The sequence below is a fragment of the Dermochelys coriacea genome, chromosome 1, assembly GCF_009764565.3.
Source record: "Dermochelys coriacea isolate rDerCor1 chromosome 1, rDerCor1.pri.v4, whole genome shotgun sequence".
Taxonomy (NCBI): Eukaryota; Metazoa; Chordata; order Testudines; family Dermochelyidae; genus Dermochelys; species Dermochelys coriacea.
In genome coordinates this window covers 338637093-338660188 of record NC_050068.2, presented here as the reverse complement: position 1 = coordinate 338660188, position 23096 = coordinate 338637093, and the positions used below count along the sequence as shown (strand labels likewise).

Genomic DNA, 23096 nt, shown 5'->3' with positions numbered 1-23096 from the left:
AATTATTTATACCTATAATGTTACAGGTTTCACATCAGTGGCATTTATTAACATTTAGTGTATGAGAAATCAGACTTGACCTACTTATGAAAAATGATCTAGTCTCTCTCTACAAAGATAGGATACACAGGGAAGGGGCTAGTGATGAACCTTCATTCTCTAGCCACGAGAGACAACCCGTACCCAAGGCTAGATTTAGGGGCAGACAATGGGGTGCCAGGCTTGGGGGGCTCTGGGCTTTGGGGGTTGTTTTTGTTGTTAGTGACAAAAGGGAAAATAGAATGTTTGAAGTAACAAGTTTCAGGTATTCTGTATGTGGATTCATTTTTCACTAACCTCCTAGAAAGTTCTGGACCTTTGTAGAATCTCGTGGAACCTTCTAGACTTTCTGAAAACTACATTTTCCTCAAACCTCCTAGGACGTTGTCAGTCATGCCCTTGTGGGTATATAAGGGGTGGGATGTTGACAGTTAGTCAGTGAGATATAAGAATGAACTGAAGTGAAGTGAGAGGAGAGCCCAGCTGCAATATTGTGAACCTTGTTTTATTGTGTAATTGTACTTGTGTTTTAGACTTAAAGTGTGTCAGTAATGACTAATAAAGGACATATATTAATGAAATGCCAGAGATATCTATTGAACCCCTATCTATGCAACAATATCTATTGAACCCCTATCTATGCAACAATTTATAAAAGAAATACTGTTACATCTTCTGCCATGCTTAACATGTAATGTGTGACTTTCTAAGACTTAGGGAGAGCAAAAGTCTATGTTCCACATACTGTCTATTTTCCCCCACAGAAAATAAAAGATACTCCCAAAGAAGCCTTCAGGAGCTCAGCATAGGATGTGAAAAGCTCAATTGCAATCTAGTTTGCAGCAAGAGGCAAATTTGATGGGAAAATATCTGAAACAGAACAACTTAGACCAGGCTTTAGGCAGTAGCAATTGTCCCAGTGCAGAAGAAATTGAGGAGCAAAGTGTAAATGATGGAAGTCCTATTACTAAGGAATTAGCAGATTTACCTGAAGATAAGGAATGGAAATGTGAGGAAAGTGATGGAGGATTGTCCAGTTTTCCTAGTGGTGTAAAGGGGAGTGATGATAAAGAAAAATCTGGCTTACATGAAAAGGAGAGAAATGATGAAGAAGAATGAGACTCGCATGATGACAGAAACAGCAGTGAGAAAAATTGCACACCACAAATAGATACGCCAGATCCTGTTTTATGGACAGTAATCCTAATCTAAATCTAATCCTAAATTAAATCTAAATTTAATCCTAAAATCTGCCGATATTGATTGTGTAATTTTGAATGGGTTGGAAAAAATTGAGGATATGACGTTTCCAGTAAATGAGCTGAAGAGACATTTCTCAAAGTCACACTGCAAAAGAGTGATTGAGAATAGTGAGAAACTGAATTGGCAAAGGCTAGTTTATTGAAATCAACTGACAAAGTGTTCTGTTTTTGTTGCAAAATATTTGACAAGAATGCCAAATCGTTGCTTGCGCCGTCTCGGTACAATTACTGGCAGAATTTTAGCTGATGCTCTGAAGCAATATGAAAAGTCACTCGGCCATTTTATGACCTACTCCAAATGGATGGAGGTTGAGTCCATGCTCAAGCTGAATAAATGCATAGATGCAGAAAACCAGCGCATTATTAATGTAGAAACCCAGGATTGGAAGAACATGCTCAAGTGTCTGATCTCAATCACCCTCTTCCTCGCAAAGAATAATTTGGCTTTCTGGGATGCGTTGCATAAATTGTTCACTGAGCAGAACGGTAATTTCTTCAGTTTGGTAGAGCTCCTTGGGAAATATGAGGACACCATGCGTGAGCACCTAAATTAAATTCATAAAGAAGCTATGGACCATTACTGCACCAAAAAAATTCAAAAAAAAGTACTGACCTTATGGTAAGGAATGTGCTTGATAACACATTGATGTGGCTCAGAAAAATGAAGTACTACTCATTAATAATGGACTGCACTCCCGACATTGATCACAGTGAAAAAGATGTCGTTTACGGTAAGATTTGTTGAAGATGAGCATGGTTGTATCCAAGTAATCTACTGGAAAAGGCCTAACAGACTGTTTATGAACATTTTGAATGAGAATAAAATAAAGCTTCAGGACTCCAGTGGCCAAGGCTACGACAACGGCGTGAACATGAAAGGAAGAAAAAGTGGCATCCAGGCAAGGATTCTTGCGCTGAATCCAAGTTTTCTCTGTGCCTTGGTTGCCATTGTGCCTAGTGAACAGGAGACCGCAAACAGGGGAATTTGAGAGGGAGATGTAATATAGTTGTTATGGTTAGGAAAGGCCACATCACCAGTGCCAATGCTACTCCTGTCTCCTCCACTTGCGCCTATATCCAGACAGACAGCCTAACCTGGATACCGCTACTCAGATCCTGGTGTGGATTTGCAGAGACTGTGGCCTGCATTTCCCACTCACAGAAAGCCAAGCTGGGGATGGGGTGGTGGTAGTGGGGGAGACCATCCAGTGCGAAAGGTGCCTGCTGGTGGAATCTCTCAGAAAGCAGGTGGGAGAGCTACTGGAGGAAGTGGCTAAGCTGAGGAGCATCCGTGCCCACGAGGAATTCCTCGAGAGTATTCATATGGAGACATCCAAGACTAAGGAAGCTATCCAGCTATAGAGGATTGCTGTCACATCACCAGGGGAAGAGGATATGGCTCTGTCACAAGCAGGATACTGGCTGCTCGTGCTGCAGGCAGTGCTCCACCCCTACTCCCAATGTACCCATCATGGTGATGGAAAACCAACTGCTGACCTGGCAACGAGCAATGAGGAATCACCCCCAAAGGAGGAGGAGGAGAAACCACGTACCCCCAAGGCTGGGAGGATCACAGCCACCACTCCCAGGAGGAAATGTAGGGGAGTGGTGGTTGATGACTCTCTTCTGAGAGGGACGGAGGCACCCATCTGTCACCATGACATGGCATCCGAAGAGGTATACTGCCTCCCAGGTGCTCGTATCCGAGATGTTATGGAGGGATTGTTGAGGATCATCTGGCCCTCTGACTACTACCCCATGCTACTCATCCATGTGGGCACTAATGATACTGCAAGGTATGACCCTCAGCAGATCAGAAGTGACTACAGGGCTCTGGGAGTACGGGTGAAGGAGTTCGGAGTGCAGGTGGTCTCTTTGATCCTTCCGGTCAAGGGTAGGAGCCCAGGCAGAGATAGATGCATCCTGGAGGTGAATGCCTGGCTGTGAAGATGTTGTCACCAGGAAGGCTTTGGCTTCCTTGACTACGGGATGCTGTTCTAGGAAGAAGGACTGCTAAGCAGAGATGGGGTCCATCTATCGAGGAAGGGGAAGAGCATATTTGGATACAGACTGGTTAAACTAGTGAGGAGGGCTTTAAACTAGGTTTGAAGGGGGCAGGTGACCAAAGCCCACAGGTAAGTCAAAAACATGGAGACCTGGGAGAAGGGTCGGAATTTGGGGGGGAGCATGGTCTGTTATAGCTGGGATAAAGGAGAGACAAGACAGAACTGGGGGATGGGGGGAGGAAAAATCAAATCAGTATCTTAGATGTCTGTATACTAATGTGAGAAGTTTGGGGAATAAACAGGAAGAACTTGAAGTGCTAGTCAATAAACACAACTAAGACATAGTTGGTATCACAGAGACTTGGTGGGATAATACCCATGATTGGAATATTGCTATAGAAGGGTACAGCTTGCTCAGGAAGGACATGCAGGGAAAAAAAGGAGGAGGTGTTGCCTTATATATTAAAAATATATACACTTGGACTGAGATTGAAATGGAAATAGGAGACAGACTTGTTGAAAGTCTCTGGGTAAGGATAAAAAGGGGTAAAAAACAAGGGTGATGCCATGGTAGGGATCTACTACAGACCACCCAACCAGGAAGAAGAGGTGATGAGACTTTCTTTAAACAACTATCAAAATCATCCAAAGCACAGGACTTGGTAGTGATGGGGGACTTCAATTACTCAGAAGTCTGTTAGGAAAATAACATAGCAGGGCACAGATTATCCAACAAGTTCTTGGAATGTATTGGAGACCATTTTTTATTTCAGAAGGTGGAGACAGCTACTAGGGGACAGGCTGTTCTAGATTTGATTTTGACAAATAGGGAGGAACTGGTTGAGAATTTGAAAGTGGAAGGCAACTTGGGTAAAAGCGATCATGAAATGGTAGAGTTCATGATTCTAAGGAATGATAGGAAGGAGAACAGCAAAATAAAGAAAATGGATTTCAAGAAGGCAGACTTTAGCAAACTCAGGTAGTTGGTAGGTAAGATCCCATGGGGGAAAACAATAAAAGACAGCTGGCAGTTTTTCAAAGAGACACTATTAAGGGCACAAGAGTAAACTATCCCACTGTGTAGGAAAGACAGAAAGTCTGGCAAGAGACCACTATGGCTTAATCAGGAGATCTTCAATGATCTAAAAATAGAAAGAGTCCTACAAAAAGTGGAAACTAGGTCAAATTATGAAGGATGAATATAAACAAATAATACAAGTATGTAGGGATAAAAATTAGAAAGGCCAAGGCACAAAACGAAAATCAAACTAGCTAGAGATATAAACAAGAAAACTTTCTACAAATACATTAGAAACAATAGGAAGACCAAACACAGAGTAGGCCCGTTACTCAATTGGGGGGGGGGGGGAGGGCAACAACAGAAAATATAGAAATGGCAAAGGTGCTTGATATTTTTGTTTCAGTTTTCACCAAGAAGGTTGGTGGTGACTGTATGTCTAACGTAGTGAATGCCCCTGAAAATGAGGTAGGACCAGAGGCTAAAATAGGAAAAAAACAAGTTAAAAATTATTTAGACAAATTAGATGTCTTCAAGTCACCAGGGCCTGATGAAATGCATCCTAGAATACTCAAGGAGCTGACTGAGGAGATATGAGCCTTTAGTGATTATCTTTGAAAAGTCATGGAAGATGGGAGAGATTCCAGAAGACTAGAAAAGGTCAAATATAGTGCCAAACTATAAAAAGGGAAATAAGGAGAACCCAGGGAATTACAGACAAGTAACGTAACTTCTGTACCCAGAAAGATAATGGAGCAAATAATTAAGCAATTTGCAAACATCTAGAAGATAATAAAGTGATAAGTAACAGTCAGCATGGATTTATCAAGAACAAATCGTGTCAAACCAACCTGATAACTTTCTTTGACAGGTTAACCATCCTTGTGGATAGAGGGAAAGCGGTAGACGTAGTATATCTTGACTTTAGTAAAGCTTTTGATACTGTCTCACATGACCTTCTCATAAAGAAACTCATAGGGAAATGCAACCTAGATCGAGCTATATAAGGTGGGTGCAAAACTGGTTTGAAAACCATTCCCAGAGAGTAGTTATCAGTGGTTCACAATCATGCTGGAAGGACATAACGAGTGGGGTCCCACAGGGATCAGTTCTGGGTCTGGTTCTGTTCAATAGCTTAATCAATGATTTAGATATTGGCCTAGAGAGTACACTTATAAAGTTTGCAGATGATACCAAGCTGGGAGGGGTTGCAAGTGCTTTGGAGGATACGATTAAAATTCAAAATAAACTGGACAAACTGGAGAAATGGTCTGAAGTAAATAGGATGAGAATCAATGAGGACAAATGCAAAGTAATTAAGTTAGGAAGGAACAATTAGCTGCACACATACAAAATGGGAAATGACTGCCTAGGAAGGAGTACTGCGGAAAGGGATCTGGGGTCATAGTGGATGACAAGCTTAATAAGAGTCAACAGTGTAACACTGTTGCAAAAAAAGCCAACATCATTCTGGGATGTATTAGCAGCAGTGTTGTAAGCAAGTCATGAGAAGGAATTCTTCCACTCTACTCCTCGCTGATTAGGCCTCAACTGGAGTACTGCGTGCAGTTCTGGGCACCACATTTCAGGAAAGTTGTAGACAAATTGAAGAAAGTCCAGAGAAGAGCAACAAAAATGATTAAAGGTCTAGAAAACACGACCTATGAGGGGAGACTGAAAAAGCTGGGTTTGTTGTCCGGAAAAGAGAAGACAGCGGGGACATGATAACAGTTTTCAAGTACATAAAAAGTTGTTAGTTACAAGGAGGAGAAAGAAGAATCGTTCTTCTTAACCTCTGAGGATAGGACAAGAAGCAATGGGCTTAAATTGCAGCAAAGGAGGTTTGGGTTGGACATTAGGAAAAACTTCCTAACTGTCAGGGTGGTGAAGCCCTGGAATAAATTGCCTAGGGAGGCTTTGGAATCTCCATTATTGGAGATTTTTAAGAGCAGTGTAGACAAACACCTGTCAGGAATGGTCTAGAACAGGGGCTGGCAACCTTCGGCACATAACCCATCAGGATAATCTGCTGGCGGGTCACGAGACATTTTGTTAATGTTGACCATCCACAGGCACGGCTCCCTTCAGCTCCAGGTGGCTGTGGTTCGCCGTTCCTAGCCAACCGGAGCTGTGGGAAGCGGCAGCCAGCACAGCCCCGCGGCTCGTGGTTTCCCACAGCTCCCATTGGTCAGGAACGGCTAACCACAACCACTGGGAGCTGCAGGGGGCTTTGCCCATGGAGGGTCAATGTAAACAAAATGTCTTGCGGCCCGCCAGCAGATTACACTGATGGGCCGGGTGCTGAAGGTTGCCGACCCCTGGTCTAGAATGATAATATTTAGTCCTGCAATGAGTGCAGGGAACTAGACTAGATGACCTCTTGAGGTCCCTTCCAGTCCTATGATTCTACGATTCCCTCAAAGTGTTTGTGTCAGATGCAGAGTCATCTTCTTTAGTTTCAGTATCTCTCTTCGGAGTACTGCAGATTACACATCCTGTTTTCAGCATCAACTCTCAGGTGGAAGATTCTCATGGACAATGTTACAAATCTGGCTGTGAAGCTGCTAAGTGACACTCGCTGGGAGAACCGCATTGACAGAGTAAGGCCAGTGAAGTATCAAGTGACTGAGGTTTACAACACCCTGATGGAACTGGCGCAGTTGAATAAAGCTGAGGCCGGAATCAGACATGAGGTGCAGAGCAAGGAAACTCATATTCATTGGAAGAAGAGATAGTTTGGTTACGAGGGCAGAGATGAGGTGACGGGAAGCTCAAGAAGGAGTTTTTTGCTCACTTGTTGAAACCGCTTGAGTGTCCATCGATGAACGGTTTGGACAAATTAAACACTACAAAGAGACCTGGCATTTTTTGTATGACCTGAGTAAGCTGCTGGTGGACAGGAAAACACTCTTGAACAATTGTATGGACCTTCACCGGTCGCTGACACATGGGGAATGTTTGGATGTCAGTGATAAAGACCTTGATGTTGAACTGGACAACATCTATCACATTTTGCCAAAAGGGAAGACTCTCCACTCCAAGTTCTCCAGTTCATTCATGATGCAGAGCTGACAGATGCTTTTCCTAATGTGTGGATAGCTTTGGGGATTCTGCTCAGACTCAGGTTTCAGAGTAGCAGCCGTGTTAGTCTGTATGAGCAAAAAGAAAAAGAGGACTTGTGGCACCTTAGAGACTAACAAATTTATTTGAGCATAAGCTTTCGTGAGCTACAGCTCACTTCATCGGATGCATTTGCAAAGTGAGCTGTAGCTCACGAAAGCTTATTTTCAAATAAATTTGTTAGGCTCTAGGGTGCCACAAGTCCTCCTTTTCTTTTTGCTCATACTCAGGCTCATTAAAACACATCTTCGATCTACGATGGCCAACAAGGGACTGAGGTCACTTGCTATTTTATCACTTGAAAATACCAGTCTTTGGATCTCTCAGATGTTGTGCTTCAGTTTGCCAAGGCAAAGGTGAGAAAAACAACCTTTTGAATTTAAGGACTAGGGTTAACATACTAACGCTGTCACCTACTGTAACACTATTTAATATTGGTCCACGCAATGTCGGGGCACAGTCCAATATCTTGATGTCATGTCCCCAGAGCATGAACTGCCATTTGTCTGGGTTTTGGTGAGCATATGTGTGGCCAGACTTTGTTGCGCACTCAGTCTCAGCTGCGACAAAACCATCGATTTGCTCAAATAGCTAAGGCTTTGCACAGGGTCAGGGCTGACAGAGCAGGAGTTCATTGTTGCCACAGCTTTGGAATTGGCTTGCTCTGGAGTGTTTCATGAAAGGGAGTCTCTCCAATGGCCACCCTACTGATTGACAGCTCTGCCTTTGTTCCAGTGAGTGAAGGAATCTCCTCACTGTCAGATCTAGTTCTATGGCAATAATCACTAGTTCTTATACTAACAGCAATATCACCACCACTTAATGTTCCTGTTTGGTGCTTTCCAACCAGAGATCTCACAGCAGTCTGCAAAAGGAAGATAATTATGATGATACCAGGCTGTTCTAGCTAGTGCACTTCTTCGGTAGATCTCAAAGCATTTTACAAAAGAAGTCAGTATCATTATCCCCCGTTTTTTTTTTTTTTTTTACAAATGGAGAAACTGAGGCACAGAGCAGAAAACTTGCCCCATGTTGCCAACAAAGCAGTGGCAGAGCTGGAACTTGAACCCATTGTGCCAGATGTGGCAATTTCCTGCAATATCCTTGAAAAACCCTTATTAAGTTGAAAAATTTTAGGGGTCCGTTGTTTTTAATGCAAAGGTTATCTATTATTGTGGGCCAGGATTATGTGTCTCTTTAGGGGGGAGAGGTGATGTGAACACAAGGAAGTGTTATGAACTTCAAAGGACTGTCCTGAACAATGGGCCAGACAAGAATGGACTTTTGGGACACTGTCAAGTGATTAGCCTGGGGAATCTCTAGGGGAAGGTGAATGCAAATTCCCCACCTCCTGTTAAGCAAACCCAGCCCCCTTTTGGAGCTAGGCCTGAAAAAGAGGACCATAGTCTGATGATTACTTGCTCCCAAAGGCTCAATATCAGATTCCAACCTGTATAAAGGAAAAACTGAGCTATTCATTGGGGTGCTAGTTCTGAGCTAAAGCTGGCACGAATTGACAGCAGAGAAATCCGTTTGTGGGGTTTGAAGGACTGACTCCTATCAGAGCCCTTGTTGGAGATGGGGTGATCTCATTAGCATACGTTTAGGTTCTTTTGTTTTAATATATTTTCTCTAATGCTTTCACCTTAGGAATAAATATGCTTGCTTAGAAAGAGCTGTGAGATAACCTGTGACTGTTGACAATTACACTGTTCAGAATCTTCTGAGAGAAAACAAAGCACAGACGGTGGCCTCTCTAGCAGTCTGGCTTGGTGGGAATATCACACTGTAGGCAGAGAACTGCAGCCTGGAAAATACTCCGGTCAGGAGGGAGAGAGAAGCAGCTCTCACCCAAGAGAGGTGATAGCTGGGGAGTCCGAAGCCTAGAGTGGGTGCCCTTGCTGGACATGGAGAGGAAATGCAGGTGCAGTTGACCTAATCTGTGACACCCAGGCCTCCTGAATCCCAGTGCAATGCTTTAGCTGCCCCTGGACCTCATCACCTCCTTTTCCCAGCTAAGAAGAAATTCTTTTTCCAATATGAAATCATCAGATTTTGGTAGAGTTGGTGGGAGTTTAACCCCTCGTGCCCCCCACAAATTAATTCTATGACATTTACGACTGATGTGTTTTCTTTGACCAGCTCTTGAATTGTTCTCAGGTGCTGTGGAATAGATCCGAAGAGTTTGAAAGTTTATCTTCATGCAGTTTTTCTAATATCCCAAAGGCTCAGACAGCCTTTTCCTCTGAACCAACGTGCCAAAGGCATTTACACTTCAGATGGTTTTCTTCTTGTCTTGCAATTAATACATTTTTTATAAAGCTCAGGCTTGAGTTTCCTTTCATGTTACAGAGAGGATATCCTTTTCCTGTTAAGCTGCACAAGGATTTTTCCCCAAAGTAATAATCTCTAGTGTAAATAGGTTAGATGAACATATTAGTCAAATGACAAGGCACTGGTCGCTGATGCTTTAATTGAAGCACAGGTGGCTAGCTACGTTGTTTGCTAGCACTTACCTAGCTGTCTCAACTGTGTGAAATGGCAGCCCTACAGTAACATTTGATATTTATTTTTTAGTAGATAGCAAGATTGACCATCAATTGGCTTTTGGATGATATAATGACAACACTGGTCATGTAGCTTAAGCTCCAATTTAGGTTTTGTAAAAATATTTTTAGAAGTTTACATTTCATATTTAGATACATTTAAAAACAAAAGATGACAAAATTAAAACAAAGTCAAATCACACTGAGACAACCTAAGTAGTACAGCACAGGGCAGTTCAGCAAAGTTACGAATGTGTTTGTGATTTGTTCCATCAAGCTCGATGAGCATTAATGGTAGGAGTTATGAAATATATTTGGATCGGAAACCAATTTAATTACCTGGAAGACCTAAGTGAACACAGCTAAACAATTTTTAAAAAGATATTCTACAATTAAAAGTCATGTAACTGATTCAAGCTCTGTACAGGCATGCAAGATTTCAGAAGCTCAATGCAACCTCTGAGATCTATAATGGAATGACCATCAGATGTTTTACTATACAATTCCTCAGAGGTGCTACTATAGACAAGGTGTGGTTGGCTGCTCATTCATTTCAATAGGCCATTGTAATTGATTGATTATTACTAAGGAACATGTTTTCACAGGAAATATTTTCTAAGGCTAAATAATGTTTGATGAGGTGTGATACAGTGAACCTTAGTTACGAACACCTCGGGAATGGAGGTTGTTCGTAACTCTGAACAAAACATTAGGGTTGTTCTTTCAAAAGTTTACAACTGAACATTGACTTAATACAGCTTTGAAACATCTATGCAGAAGAAAAATGCTGCTTTTAACCATCTTAATTTAAATGAAACAAGACAGAAACAGTTTCCTTACCTTGTCAATTTTTTTTTTTTTTTTTAGAAGTTGACATTTAACACGGTACTTTTTTTTTTTTTTTTCTTTTTTGGGGGTGGTGGTGGGGGTGGGATCTTTGCTGCCTGATTGCATATTTTCAGTTCCAAACGAGGTGTGTGGTTGACCGGTCAGTTCATAACTCTGGTGTTCTACTGTAATAAGTTATGAAGACATATGTTGTAGCAGCTTCTTTTGCATTACGAATACTGGTTTGTCTTTCCTATGCATTGTTTCCATAGAAGCGGAGCTTAACCTTTTAATGAAGATTATAAAGGCACCTAATTCAATTAAAATTAGACGTCAAGCATATCAGCATTTAATACTTATGAGATTTCATATAGCCATTTTTCTGATTGGCAGGCGAAATAGTTCAAAATTCAGATAGTTGGGAAAATCTTATTGCTATGGGTTTTTCCATCAGCTTCCCTACAAATGCCATTTTTTTGTACAAGGCTGTTAAAATATTAATAAAAATCTTTGAATTAACAGGTACCCCTTTCTGAAATACAGACATCTAGTACATAACACAAGACACATGTTCAATTAAAGTAATTTATTGTGGGTTTTTCTTTTCTGAACCGACAAAGAGGGTTTTCCCAGAGATTGGTAACACAACACAACGTTAGACACCATTTCACAACTAGCCCCTGGTTGTTTTATTAAGAACAGAGTAATTTAAAAATATCTAAATATTTACATATTAATAAAACATATATACAAGAAGATTGAGATGCTTTACCTAAACATGGAATGATTTTTCTAATAAACCCCATAAAAAGATTGCTGAAGAAAGTCTGAACAGTAGTCACAGTAAGTAAACACAAAATACAATTTTTTAAAATTTACAAAATGTTGATTCCATCAGCTAAGGGTGACATGTACCTGGCAGATTTGCTGCACCAGCTGTAGATTGCCACAGCCCTGCGCAGAAATCCAGGCCATGGGGGAAGCAGTCACATCAGCCTTTGAAGGAAATGCTCTTTAAGGTCTGCAGTGCACATTCAATATAGTCCACAGTTTTAAAGAGAACATCATCACCTTTAATAGTACATATTTTTTAAACAGGAGGGGAAAGATCAAAATTCTGATTTTCAATGGTGCTGAGAATCAGTAGCTCCTGTTGGCTTCAGTGTTATTTGCGGGCATTCAGCAGTTGTGACAATCAGGCCGCCTGTCTTTATGCTAGCTAATGATCATGACAAATATTTCTTTGTGAAAAGCAGCAAAAAACTTTAAATATTTTGAAAACAGTCCCACTCTCTGTAATAGCACTTCTGTTAACACACTCGATAAAAAAGACCAAATAGTTTCAAGGAGAAAGCATCATGATGGGCTGAAAATATACAAAGGAAAACGAAACACGAAAGCAAAGGCTACTGCACTCTGTAGCATTCCAGGAAACACACGCTATTAGTTAACTGGCTGGTGATCAATATATCTGTGGGATAAGATAAGTTCTATATTTTTTCTCTCTCTCTCTCTCTCTTTTTTTTTTTTAAAGTGAATTTAGTGCTGGTAAAGGTGCAGAGTTAAAGGTGCAGAGGGCAGCAGGAGATGTTGCATAAGAAGCAGCAGTGCAACTTTCCCCACCCTGCCACATCAGTAAGCCTCAGTCCTGACCTGAAGGGACCACTTATAGGGTGAGAGGGTAGTTCAATCACTTGGTCAATTCACTCATCCTAACTGCTGAGACTGACAATAGAGTGCCAGTAAATGATGGTGATTTGTATAGGTGGACCTATGCCCATAGGCCCACATAGGCAGTGGTTTTCAAACTGTAGTCAGTGGATGAGTAGAGGTCCATGAACCCTTTTCCTGGTGGTCTACAAAATAAAATGTTTTGAGAACCAGGCAGTGGGGGATTCTGAGAGGCTGGAGAGGAGGTGGGGCAGGAAGATTTTATGAAGTGAAAACGCTGGAGAACCACTGCACCAGAAACTGGCTGGAAACTCCAACTCCTTTCACAAACACATTCTGTATACTATCCACTAGAACGGACATTATCAGCTTTATCAGCATGTACCCTGCTCTAGTCTCCCTGTGGCCAAATACAGTGTGAGCATTGTTATTTAGACAGTGTAGGACAGGCAGTTTGTACCATCTCTCTTCAAACATAGTCAAATGGTGAGCAAAAAGGAAAAGTGGGTCTTCTGAACAATAGAGGACTAACTAATCCCCCTAACCAAACGTTCTTATTAGCTTCCAGGACCCATGAAGGGGGGAGATTCCATCACAGCTCCCTGAACTGTTTTATTTTACTTCTGTATAATTGAAGATGAAACACAGTTAGCATGCATACAATTATGTGGCAAAATACAATCATGAAGAAAAACAAAGGCAAGGGAATTTATTCAGTTGCAGTGGATACCACACTAATTAGACAATGTACTGGATATTGAAAAAAAATCATTTCTAATTATGATGGAAAATCTTGAAACAAATTTGGTGGCTTTATTATCCCATGTTTCATTAAAAATAGGTGAAAACGCAAACTTGAAGGGAAAACTGCACGGAACATCCCGCACCTTGAAGTATGCTGAAATGCCTACACGGATCTTGCAGGAATGCCATTCAAACTGAAGGATGTTTACATCTGCTAATGAAACATTGAGGCAGAAAGTAAAATTTAAGCAGAAAAATCTGGTTTTGAGTCGACCAGCTTATCTGTTGTGATCTCAAGAATGCTACCTGAAGAAAGAGAGGATTTAAATAAATTAGAAAAAATAAATTATATCAATTCAGTCATTTCCTAAAATTGTGTTCCAAATTAACTTACGTGAGTTAAGTAGTCAGATTCAAATGTAGTATTTGTGAGGTTGCTGAATTATCTGTGTGTTTAGATGGCCATGGTTGGGTATCAGTTTAGTTGTCTAAAAAAGATCCTATTATATATCGAATTGGTGAATAGAGGTTTTGCTAGCAAAATGCAGAACACATGAAGTGAGGTGTAAAGTGTTAGAATATTGTACAAATTGCACTACAGTGCTTATATCTTTGAAGTTATATGGCTCTAAAGAGGTGAACAAAGCACCGCATGAATTTTAAGCCTACAGTATGTACTCTGGGTTATTCTTTGGAAAACTTGAAAAATCATGATACTGTAAATGCATATGGCAGAATAAAAACCAGAGATAAGCTGCATGATTATATCACATCTTTTTTTAAACCACATTAAAGTATATTTTTAAACAGAACAATGGAAGATGGACAGAAGAATTACAACTATAGAAGTAAGAACACAGCGCATATACGAGACAGACATCAATCAGTGTAAGAGGCAAATACAACAAGATGAAAAGGGAGGAATTGTAGAATCATGCACTGAAAGGATAAAGAATTATATTACAATAAAGGGATTTATATTTAAGGGTTTGAAGAGGTTTCTAAGCATTTTCTTCACATTGTATTCCAAGAGAAAAGGAGGCAGACCATACAGGATTGGTTCATAGTTATTTTCTTATCTGTTTCTTTAGCAAGAGATCGTTCCCATCTTTTCACAAAGCTGTATCTCCCTGGGACCCAAAGATTGGGATTTGTACTCCTATTAGTGGTCTCAAATTCTTTCACAGCTTGAAATTCACTCCAGTGCAAAGGGACTATGAAAGCCCTTCAGCATTGCTTAAACCCCTTGCTCGGGGCTTAAAGAGGACCTTGTAGTATCCCTGGACATACACATCCTTAGTGTGTAATGTTTCGGCTAAAGATACATAACCACCAGTGCTGAGGTTGGCTAAGATTTGTTCCTGTTTGATATTTTAGGAAAGTGAGTCAGACTGGCGTTAATCCTCACTAATTCCAAATATGCAGTGTAAATCATATGCCAGTATCTAAGCTCTTTTGTCATAGCCACTATTCTTTAAGTAGGAAAGTTAAAGATCCTAATGGGGTGCCCTATATTCACTCTGCTCAATGTTTATCCAACATCTGTCATGGCCTCCACACCACCAAGATACCAATCAGGATCACTGGCTGCCTGGTCTCCCTCAATACAGGTCCCTACAGTTTGGATTTTGGCAGGTCCTAGGCAGTCTTTGCCTATGCTGAAGTGAATATGGGACTGTAACTCTACCAATACTTTCTAGGGGACCCTAATCACAAAGTTTGAAACAAAACCCAAGTTTTTGATAAGTTAAATTTTAACCACCATAATTCTTCCAGTTCACTTTCAAGGCCTCCGAATTCATTAAATCTTTTAAGCAGAAGGGAATAATTAGCATCAAAGATACTTTTTAACCACAACACGATTTGTGCTCCTAAACACAGAAATATGGCTAGGCAAAAAATCCTTCCTTGGTTTTAGGATTTAAAAATAATGAAAAATAATGAAACCTTTGGATGTCATGTTATCTTAACACAGGAAATCATCAGACCAGTATTTCCCTAACTGTAAGCACAAAGGCTAAGGGATCTAAACCCCTCTGTATACTGGGATTCCTCAGCCTGTATCCTCCATGTTCAGATTTTTTTTTATTTTTTTCCGCAGGGACAAAGAAAGGGGTGAATGGGCACCTCAGAGTCATCCCTCTATGCATCTTAAAGACATCTGATTTGTCCATGTTTATCCAAACCTTATTCAATTCACTTGCTCTGGACTCTCGTGTCCCAATTTTGTCCAGTTCTTGGATACCCAGGTAATAAGCGTTTTAAATATACACACCATAAATAGATTCAGCATCCCATTCTTGCTCCCAGTCCCACTTCCTGCAGTACTCCCTTCAAGTAATCTTATTCAAACTCTGTGTCAAAGGTTTTCTCTACATCATGGAAGACTAACATAATCAGTTTGCCCTTGACCATTATAGATTTATTGTTTGTCTTATGGTATTGCCTTGAGGCCCTCCAGAGATCAAGGCCCCATTGTGCAGGGCACTGAACAAACACACAGTACAAGAGCGCCTCTTGCCAGAGAGTTTGCAATTTAAACACACAAGCCAGCTGAAAAGATCACATCCAAGACTCTCCTTAAATGATCTGCCAGTGACATCCCTGCTGAAAACCAGCTTTGTACAAGGGAATCTAATCTACAGGTGAGGATCGCTATAAAGGTTATATTGACCTCCTTTACCAGCCTTCTTGATGGAAGGCATCTATTTTGGCTTCCTACTTCAGTAACCTTTATTATAACTACCATAATTATATTGGCTGTATATCACTTAAACTGATTTAGTCCCAAGAATGGTATAATATTAACTACTGATACATTCTATAAAGAACAGGAGTACTTGTGGCACCTTAAAGACTAACACATTTATTAGAGCATAAGCTTTCGTGGGCTACAGCCCACTTCATCAGATGCATAGAATGGAACATATAGTAAGATTTTATATATATATATATATATATATATAAAATATACACACACACACACACACACACACAGAGATAAGTTCAAAATTACCATACAAACTGTGAGAGGCTAATTAGTTAAGATGAGCTATTATCAGCAGGAGAAAAAAAATCTATATCTTACTATATCTATATCTTACTTTATGTTCCATTCTATGCATCCGATGAAGTAGGCTGTAGCCCACGAAAGCTTACACTCTAATAAATTTGTTAGTCTCTAAGGTGCCACAAGTCCTCTTGTTCTTTTTGCAGATACAGGCTGCTACTCTGAAACCTGTCATTCTATAAAGAGTCACTTGCACATATATAATAATGTGTGAAATTCAAATGCTTGGCTGAAAGCCTTTGGAGTTCACCTTTTTTCCTTCCACACACACAATCTGAAAAAGAAAATGACTATTTCACTGTCAATTTAGGCATCCTCCCACATATCCCAGGGAGATATATATATTGCAAGACAAATATTAAGCCTTAGAATTGTGCACACATGCATATTCAAAAGGTATATGGGCATGCAGTCTGCACACATTCAAAAACGAACACAGGTAATCTTGCAGAAAAGAGAATAAGATCCCCAGGATGGAAATCTTCTTTCTTTACTAATGTGGCCGTCTCAATGCATCACATTCATTTTCACCAATAATGTAAGATGTGAAATACTGAAGAAACTACATTAGGCTCCAATAAAATAATTCTGGTACTGAATAAAATTACCAGAGCAATAAAAAGATAACACTGCATAATAACATAACATTTATTAGGGTTCTCCTTTACTAGAATTGCTTCCATCCCTGATAACAGAAACAAACAGGATATCACTTGGAAGAGACCTTTAAAACCAGAGCTTCCTGCATCTGTTATCAGACTAGAACCATGAAATGCTCAGTGGGTAGCTAAGAAAGCAGCACTGCAGCTCCTATCAGCTAGCATGTGCTCACAGCCCCCCATGAACAAGATGATAGCTGTTTCACTGGTCCTGCTCCTGAGTAACTCCACATGGTCTGACAACAGGATTTCAACCACCAGTGCCTCACTGCTAGCAGTTCATGCTCTAACCCATAGCACCTCAGCACTGAGGATGTCTGAAGACCCATCACAAGCCTTATGTAGAGTAATTTGGAAGATAGTCTGCTGGGTCAAGTGTTGCAATACTGCTCTCATGACCACCACAGAGTGTTTGTAGGGTACATTACAGCACTGTGGGGAGCTGCTGTCAAAGTACTACCCTGGATACAGCAATTTGCTAGCAGTAAACAGCCTACACTTATTCTTTACAGACGTTGCATGACTAATTTCCAAGGAGTCTTTTTCATTAGTATTCATTATATTGTATTGATCTGAGAGAGAAACTGTAAACCCAAGGTCCTGATCATTCAAGACTTTTACCATATTTTTCTCGGGTCTAGAGGTATTAAGTTGCATCTTGGTGAAATTTTAAAACACAGGTAATTACCATCTACATAGTCAAGATTTTCAGAAACGATTAGTTATTCTGGATGCCCAACTTGGAACACCTGATTTTCAGAGGATATGTGCTCAGCACTTTCTAACAGTCAGGTCGTGGTAGGGTATCTCAAGTTCAGCATTCAAAAATAAAATCACTAAAAAAAAAATCTTGGCCTACCAACTTAAATTCCAACTAGAAGTTTCAATTGCACATGGAAATCTTCATCAGTTCCTGCCCTAGACTGTTGCATAATACTGCTGTTTGCTGTTAAACAACTGTCATGTTTGACTCAAGGGTGGGTACATTTTGAGGGAATGGGGTGGGGTTAAAAGTGATCCTTCCATATCAGATAAAGAGCTTTGCAATCCCTTTGTAAACCCAAGATATTATTGCTAGTAGTACACCAATGCAGAACTGAAATACACTATGATACAAATTACTTTGCCAGTCCTTGGAAGTAATGTTGTGTCAAGAATTTTGAAAGTACCCAGAAATATCATGAATGAGCACAAGTTGCCATCTGGAGTCATGAAGATCACTTACTGGTTTGTGTCACTTAGCCGTTACTGTCAAACTGGAGGTTTTATGAATAGGAAATCAAAGGAAAAATAGTGAAATTCTGGTGCATGTTCTCTCTCTCTCCCTCTCTCTTTTTTTTTTTAAAAACCACAAGGCATTCAAAACTCAGACATCTGGGCCTTGTGTGCAGACTACCCAGATTGTATATGCCATACCTAGAATATTGAAAACTGCTTTATGCAAAAATAAATAAATAAAGTGGAACCTGATAAAAAACTTAATGCATTTTACCTGTTTGCAGTAGAGAAATGTCCAGTTTCTCATCGCAGTCAGTCGTCTCTGCTGATTACAAATATAAACAAGAAATCTCATTACTTTTACTGAATATAGGAATATGATTAAAAAGCTACATATTGTAGAGTGCTTTTGCATTTTCTATCTACGCTTCTCACATGCAATTTGCTAGCATCCAGTTAAACAGTCACTGCTTGTGCGAAAATGTCATATAATAAAAATGCAAACTTAGGACAGGTAGTCTGGGTATTAATTTGTAGTTGTGCTGGCCATTGGATGGGTGTAATACACTACCCCCCTTGAAGAACTCAAACTCCTGCTGATATAGGAAGCTTACAATAATTTTGTAAATTTTACGTAACAATTCCCATCCCAGATCAGACCAGTGGTAACACTGAGGCTGGTATTCCGTCTCTAATGATGGCCAGTATCAGATGCTTCACAGGAAGGTGCAAGAATCCCTGAATGTGACCATTATGTAATAGCCTGCCCAAAAGTGATTTTTTTTCCTAACCCTAATCAGTTTGGGGCAGATTTACAAAAGGATTTAGGCACCTAAAGATGCAGACTGGAACCTAGTTGGGTAGATTAGGCCCCTAATTCCCATTGAAAGTCAATGGGAGTTAGGTGCCAAATTCACTTTTGTAAAACCCAGTAGGTTTTATCAGCAAGTTTAGGCAACTAAATCCCTTTGTAAATCTGGCCCTTAGTTGCTGGCTTATGTCCTGAAGCATGAGAATTTAAAAGACTGATCAAAAGCCCACTGAAGCCAAAGAGAGTCTTGTCAGTGACTGCAGTGGGCTTTGGATCAGGCTCTATACCCCATCTAATGTAACTTCAGATGTCCTCATTACACACACAAATTTGCAAAAAGAAAAGGAGTACTTGTGGCACCTTAGAGACTAACAAATTTATTAGAGCATAAGCTTTCGTGAGCTACAGCTCACTTCATCGGATGCATTTGGTGGAAAAAACAGAGGAGAGATTTATATACACACACACAGAGAACATGAAACAATGGGTTTATCATACACACTGTAAGGAGAGTGATCACTTAAGATAAGCCATCACCCACAGCAGGGGGGGGGAAGGAGGAAAACCTTCCATGGTGACAAGCAGGTAGGCTAATTCCAGCAGTTAACAAGAATATCAGAGGAACAGTGGGGGGTGGGGTGGGGGGGAGAAATACCATGGGGAAATAGTTTTACTTTGTGTAATGACTCATCCATTCCCAGTTTCTATTCAAGCCTAAGTTAATTGTATCCAGTTTGCAAATTAATTCCAATTCAGCAGTCTCTCATTGGAGTCTGTTTTTGAAGCTTTTTTGTTGAAGTATAGCCACTCTTAGGTCTGTGATCGAGTGACCAGAGAGATTGAAGTGTTCTCCAACTGGTTTTTGAATGTTATAATTCTTGACGTCTGATTTGTGTCCATTCATTCTTTTACGTAGAGACTGTCCAGTTTGGCCAATGTACATGGCAGAGGGGCATTGCTGGCACATGATGGCATATATCACATTGGTAGATGCGCAGGTGAACGAGCCTCTGATAGTGTGGCTGATGTGATTAGGCCCTATGATGCTATCCCCTGAATAGATATGTGGACAGAGTTGGCAACGGGCTTTGTTGCAAGGATAGGTTCCTGGGTTAGTGGTTTTGTTGTGTGGTGTGTGGTTGCTGGTGAGTATTTGCTTCAGATTGGGGGGCTGTCTGTAAGCAAGGACTGGCCTGTCTCCCAAGATCTGAGAGAGCGATGGCTCGTCCTTCAGGATAGGTTGTAGATCCTTGATGATGCGTTGGAGAGGTTTTAGTTGGGGGCTGAAGGTGATGGCTAGTGGCGTTCTGTTGTTTTATTTGTTGGGCCTGGCCTGTAGTAGATGACTTCTGGGTACTCTTCTGGCTCTGTCAATCTGTTTCTTCACTTCAGCAGGTGGGTATTGTAGTTGTAGGAATGCGTGATAGAGATCTTGTAGGTGTTTGTCTCTGTCTGAGGGGTTGGAGCAAATGCGGTTATATCGTAGCGCTTGGCTGTAGACAATGGATCGAGTGGTATGATCTGGATGAAAGCTAGAGGCATGTAGATAGGAATAGCGGTCAGTAGGTTTCCGATATAGGGTGGTGTTTATGTGACCATCGCTTATTAGCACCGTAGTGTCCAGGAAGTGGATCTCTTGTGTGGACTGGTCCAGGCTGAGGTTGATGGTGGGATGGAAATTGTTGAAATCATGGTGGAATTCCTCAAGAGCTTCTTTTCCATGGGTCCAGATGATGAAGATGTCATCAATGTAGCGCAAGTAGAGTAGGGGCATTAGGGGACGAGAGCTGAGGAAGCGTTGTTCTAAGTCAGCCATAAAAATGTTGGCATACTGTGGGGCCATGCGGGTACCCATCGCAGTGCCGCTGATTTGAAGGTATACATTGTCACCAAATGTGAAATAGTGAACTTTGTGACTTTGTCCTGACCCATAACTATTTCACATTTGGTGACAATGTATACCTTCAAATCAGCGGCACTGCGATGGGTACCCGCATGGCCCCACAGTATGCCAACATTTTTATGGCTGACTTAGAACAGCGCTTCCTCAGCTCTCGTCCCCTAATGCCCCTACTCTACTTGCGCTACATTGATGACATCTTCATCATCTGGACCCATGGAAAAGAAGCTCTTGAGGAATTCCACCATGATTTCAACAATTTCCATCCCACCATCAACCTCAGCCTGGACCAGTCCACACAAGAGATCCACTTCCTGGACACTACGGTGCTAATAAGCGATGGTCACATAAACACCACCCTATATCGGAAACCTACTGACCGCTATTCCTACCTACATGCCTCTAGCTTTCATCCAGATCATACCACTCGATCCATTGTCTACAGCCAAGCGCTACAATATAACCGCATTTGCTCCAACCCCTCAGACAGAGACAAACACCTACAAGATCTCTATCATGCATTCCTACAACTACAATACCCACCTGCTGAAGTGAAGAAACAGATTGACAGAGCCAGAAGAGTACCCAGAAGTCACCTACTACAGGACAGGCCCAACAAAGAAAACAACAGAACGCCACTAGCCATCACCTTCAGCCCCCAACTAAAACCTCTCCAACGCATCATCAAGGATCTACAACCTATCCTGAAGGACGAGCCATCGCTCTCTCAGATCTTGGGAGACAGACCAGTCCTTGCTTACAGACAGCCCCCCAATCTGAAGCAAATACTCACCAGCAACCACACACCACACAACAGAACCACTAACCCAGGAAGCTATCCTTGCAACAAAGCCCGTTGCCAACTCTGTCCACATATCTATTCAGGGGATACCATCATAGGGCCTAATCACATCAGCCACACTATCAGAGGCTCGTTCACCTGCGCATCTACCAATGTGATATATGCCATCATGTGCCAGCAATGCCCCTCTGCCATGTACATTGGCCAAACTGGACAGTCTCTACGTAAAAGAATGAATGGACATAAATCAGACGTAAAGAATTATAACATTCAAAAACCAGTCGGAGAACACTTCAATCTCTCTGGTCACTCGATCACAGATCTTAGAGTGGCTATACTTCAACAAAAAAGCTTCAAAAACAGACTCCAACGAGAGACTGCTGAATTGGAATTAATTTGCAAACTGGATACAATTAACTTAGGCTTGAATAGAGACTGGGAATGGATGAGTCATTACACAAAGTAAAACTATTTCCCCATGGTATTTCTCCCTCCCACCCCACCCCCCACTGTTCCTCTGATATTCTTGTTAACTGCTGGAATTAGCCTACCTTGCTTGTCACCATGAAAGGTTTTCCTCCTTTCCCCCCCCTGCTGCTGGTGATGGCTTATCTTAAGTGATCACTCTCCTTACAGTGTGTATGATAAACCCATTGTTTCATGTTCTCTGTGTGTGTGTATATAAATCTCTCCTCTGTTTTTTCCACCAAATGCATCCGATGAAGTGAGCTGTAGCTCACGAAAGCTTATGCTCTAATAAATTTGTTAGTCTCTAAGGTGCCACAAGTACTCCTTTTCTTTTTGCGAATACAGACTAACACGGCTGCTACTCTGAAACACACAAATTTCTGCATCTTTTTTGAACACTGCTAAGATTTTGATCTCTAGTGGCAAGAAGAGTAAACAGGAGCTCCAATACACCATCTCTGTACTATTATTTCATGTACCACTCCTTATATATTGATATTTATATTTTTTTCCAAGAGGATCATGGTCATAAAGCAACGGGTACATTCCCACTATAGTGTGCCCCGGACTTCGCAGATATCAAAAACTGGCCAAAGTAATACAGATATGTTGAACGACCAAATTCAGTGCACGTCCTTAACAGGGTGGTTTGTGCTGATTATCCTTAACAGTAGGTTGACCAGATAGCAACTGTGAAAAAACGGGACAGGGGGTGGAGGGTAATAGGTGCTTATATAAGAAAAAGTCCCAAAAACCGGGACTGTCCCTATAAAAATGGGACATCTGGTCACCCTACTTAACAGTTTTGTCAAACAGCACCAAACTCATTGAAAACAAGAATTAGTTTACTTTTTAAAAAAAAGAAAAGGAGTACTTGTGGCACCTTAGAGACTAACAAATTTATTAAAGCATAAGCTTTCGTGAGCTACAGCTC

General features: G+C 41.0%; 1 protein-coding gene across 6 annotated transcripts in view; it reads right to left on the bottom strand.

Annotated features, from left to right (window-relative positions):
- Window positions 1–13281: 13281 nt before the first annotated feature.
- Window positions 13282–23096, bottom strand: part of BEND7 (BEN domain containing 7) — a 67784-nt gene continuing 57969 nt past the window's right edge. For 3 of the 6 annotated variants that reach the window (XM_038409585.2, XM_043498303.1, XM_043498328.1), the window contains exons 8-9: window positions 18456–18506; window positions 13282–13540 (exon numbers count right to left, since the gene is read on the bottom strand). In XM_038409585.2, the coding sequence (XP_038265513.1) occupies window positions 13479–13540; window positions 18456–18506 (113 nt within the window). In that variant the 3' untranslated portion in view covers window positions 13282–13478. The remainder of the gene's footprint in view (window positions 13541–18455; window positions 18507–23096) is intronic. The other 3 variants (XM_038409595.2, XM_043498308.1, XM_043498335.1) reach the window with 1 other exon arrangement.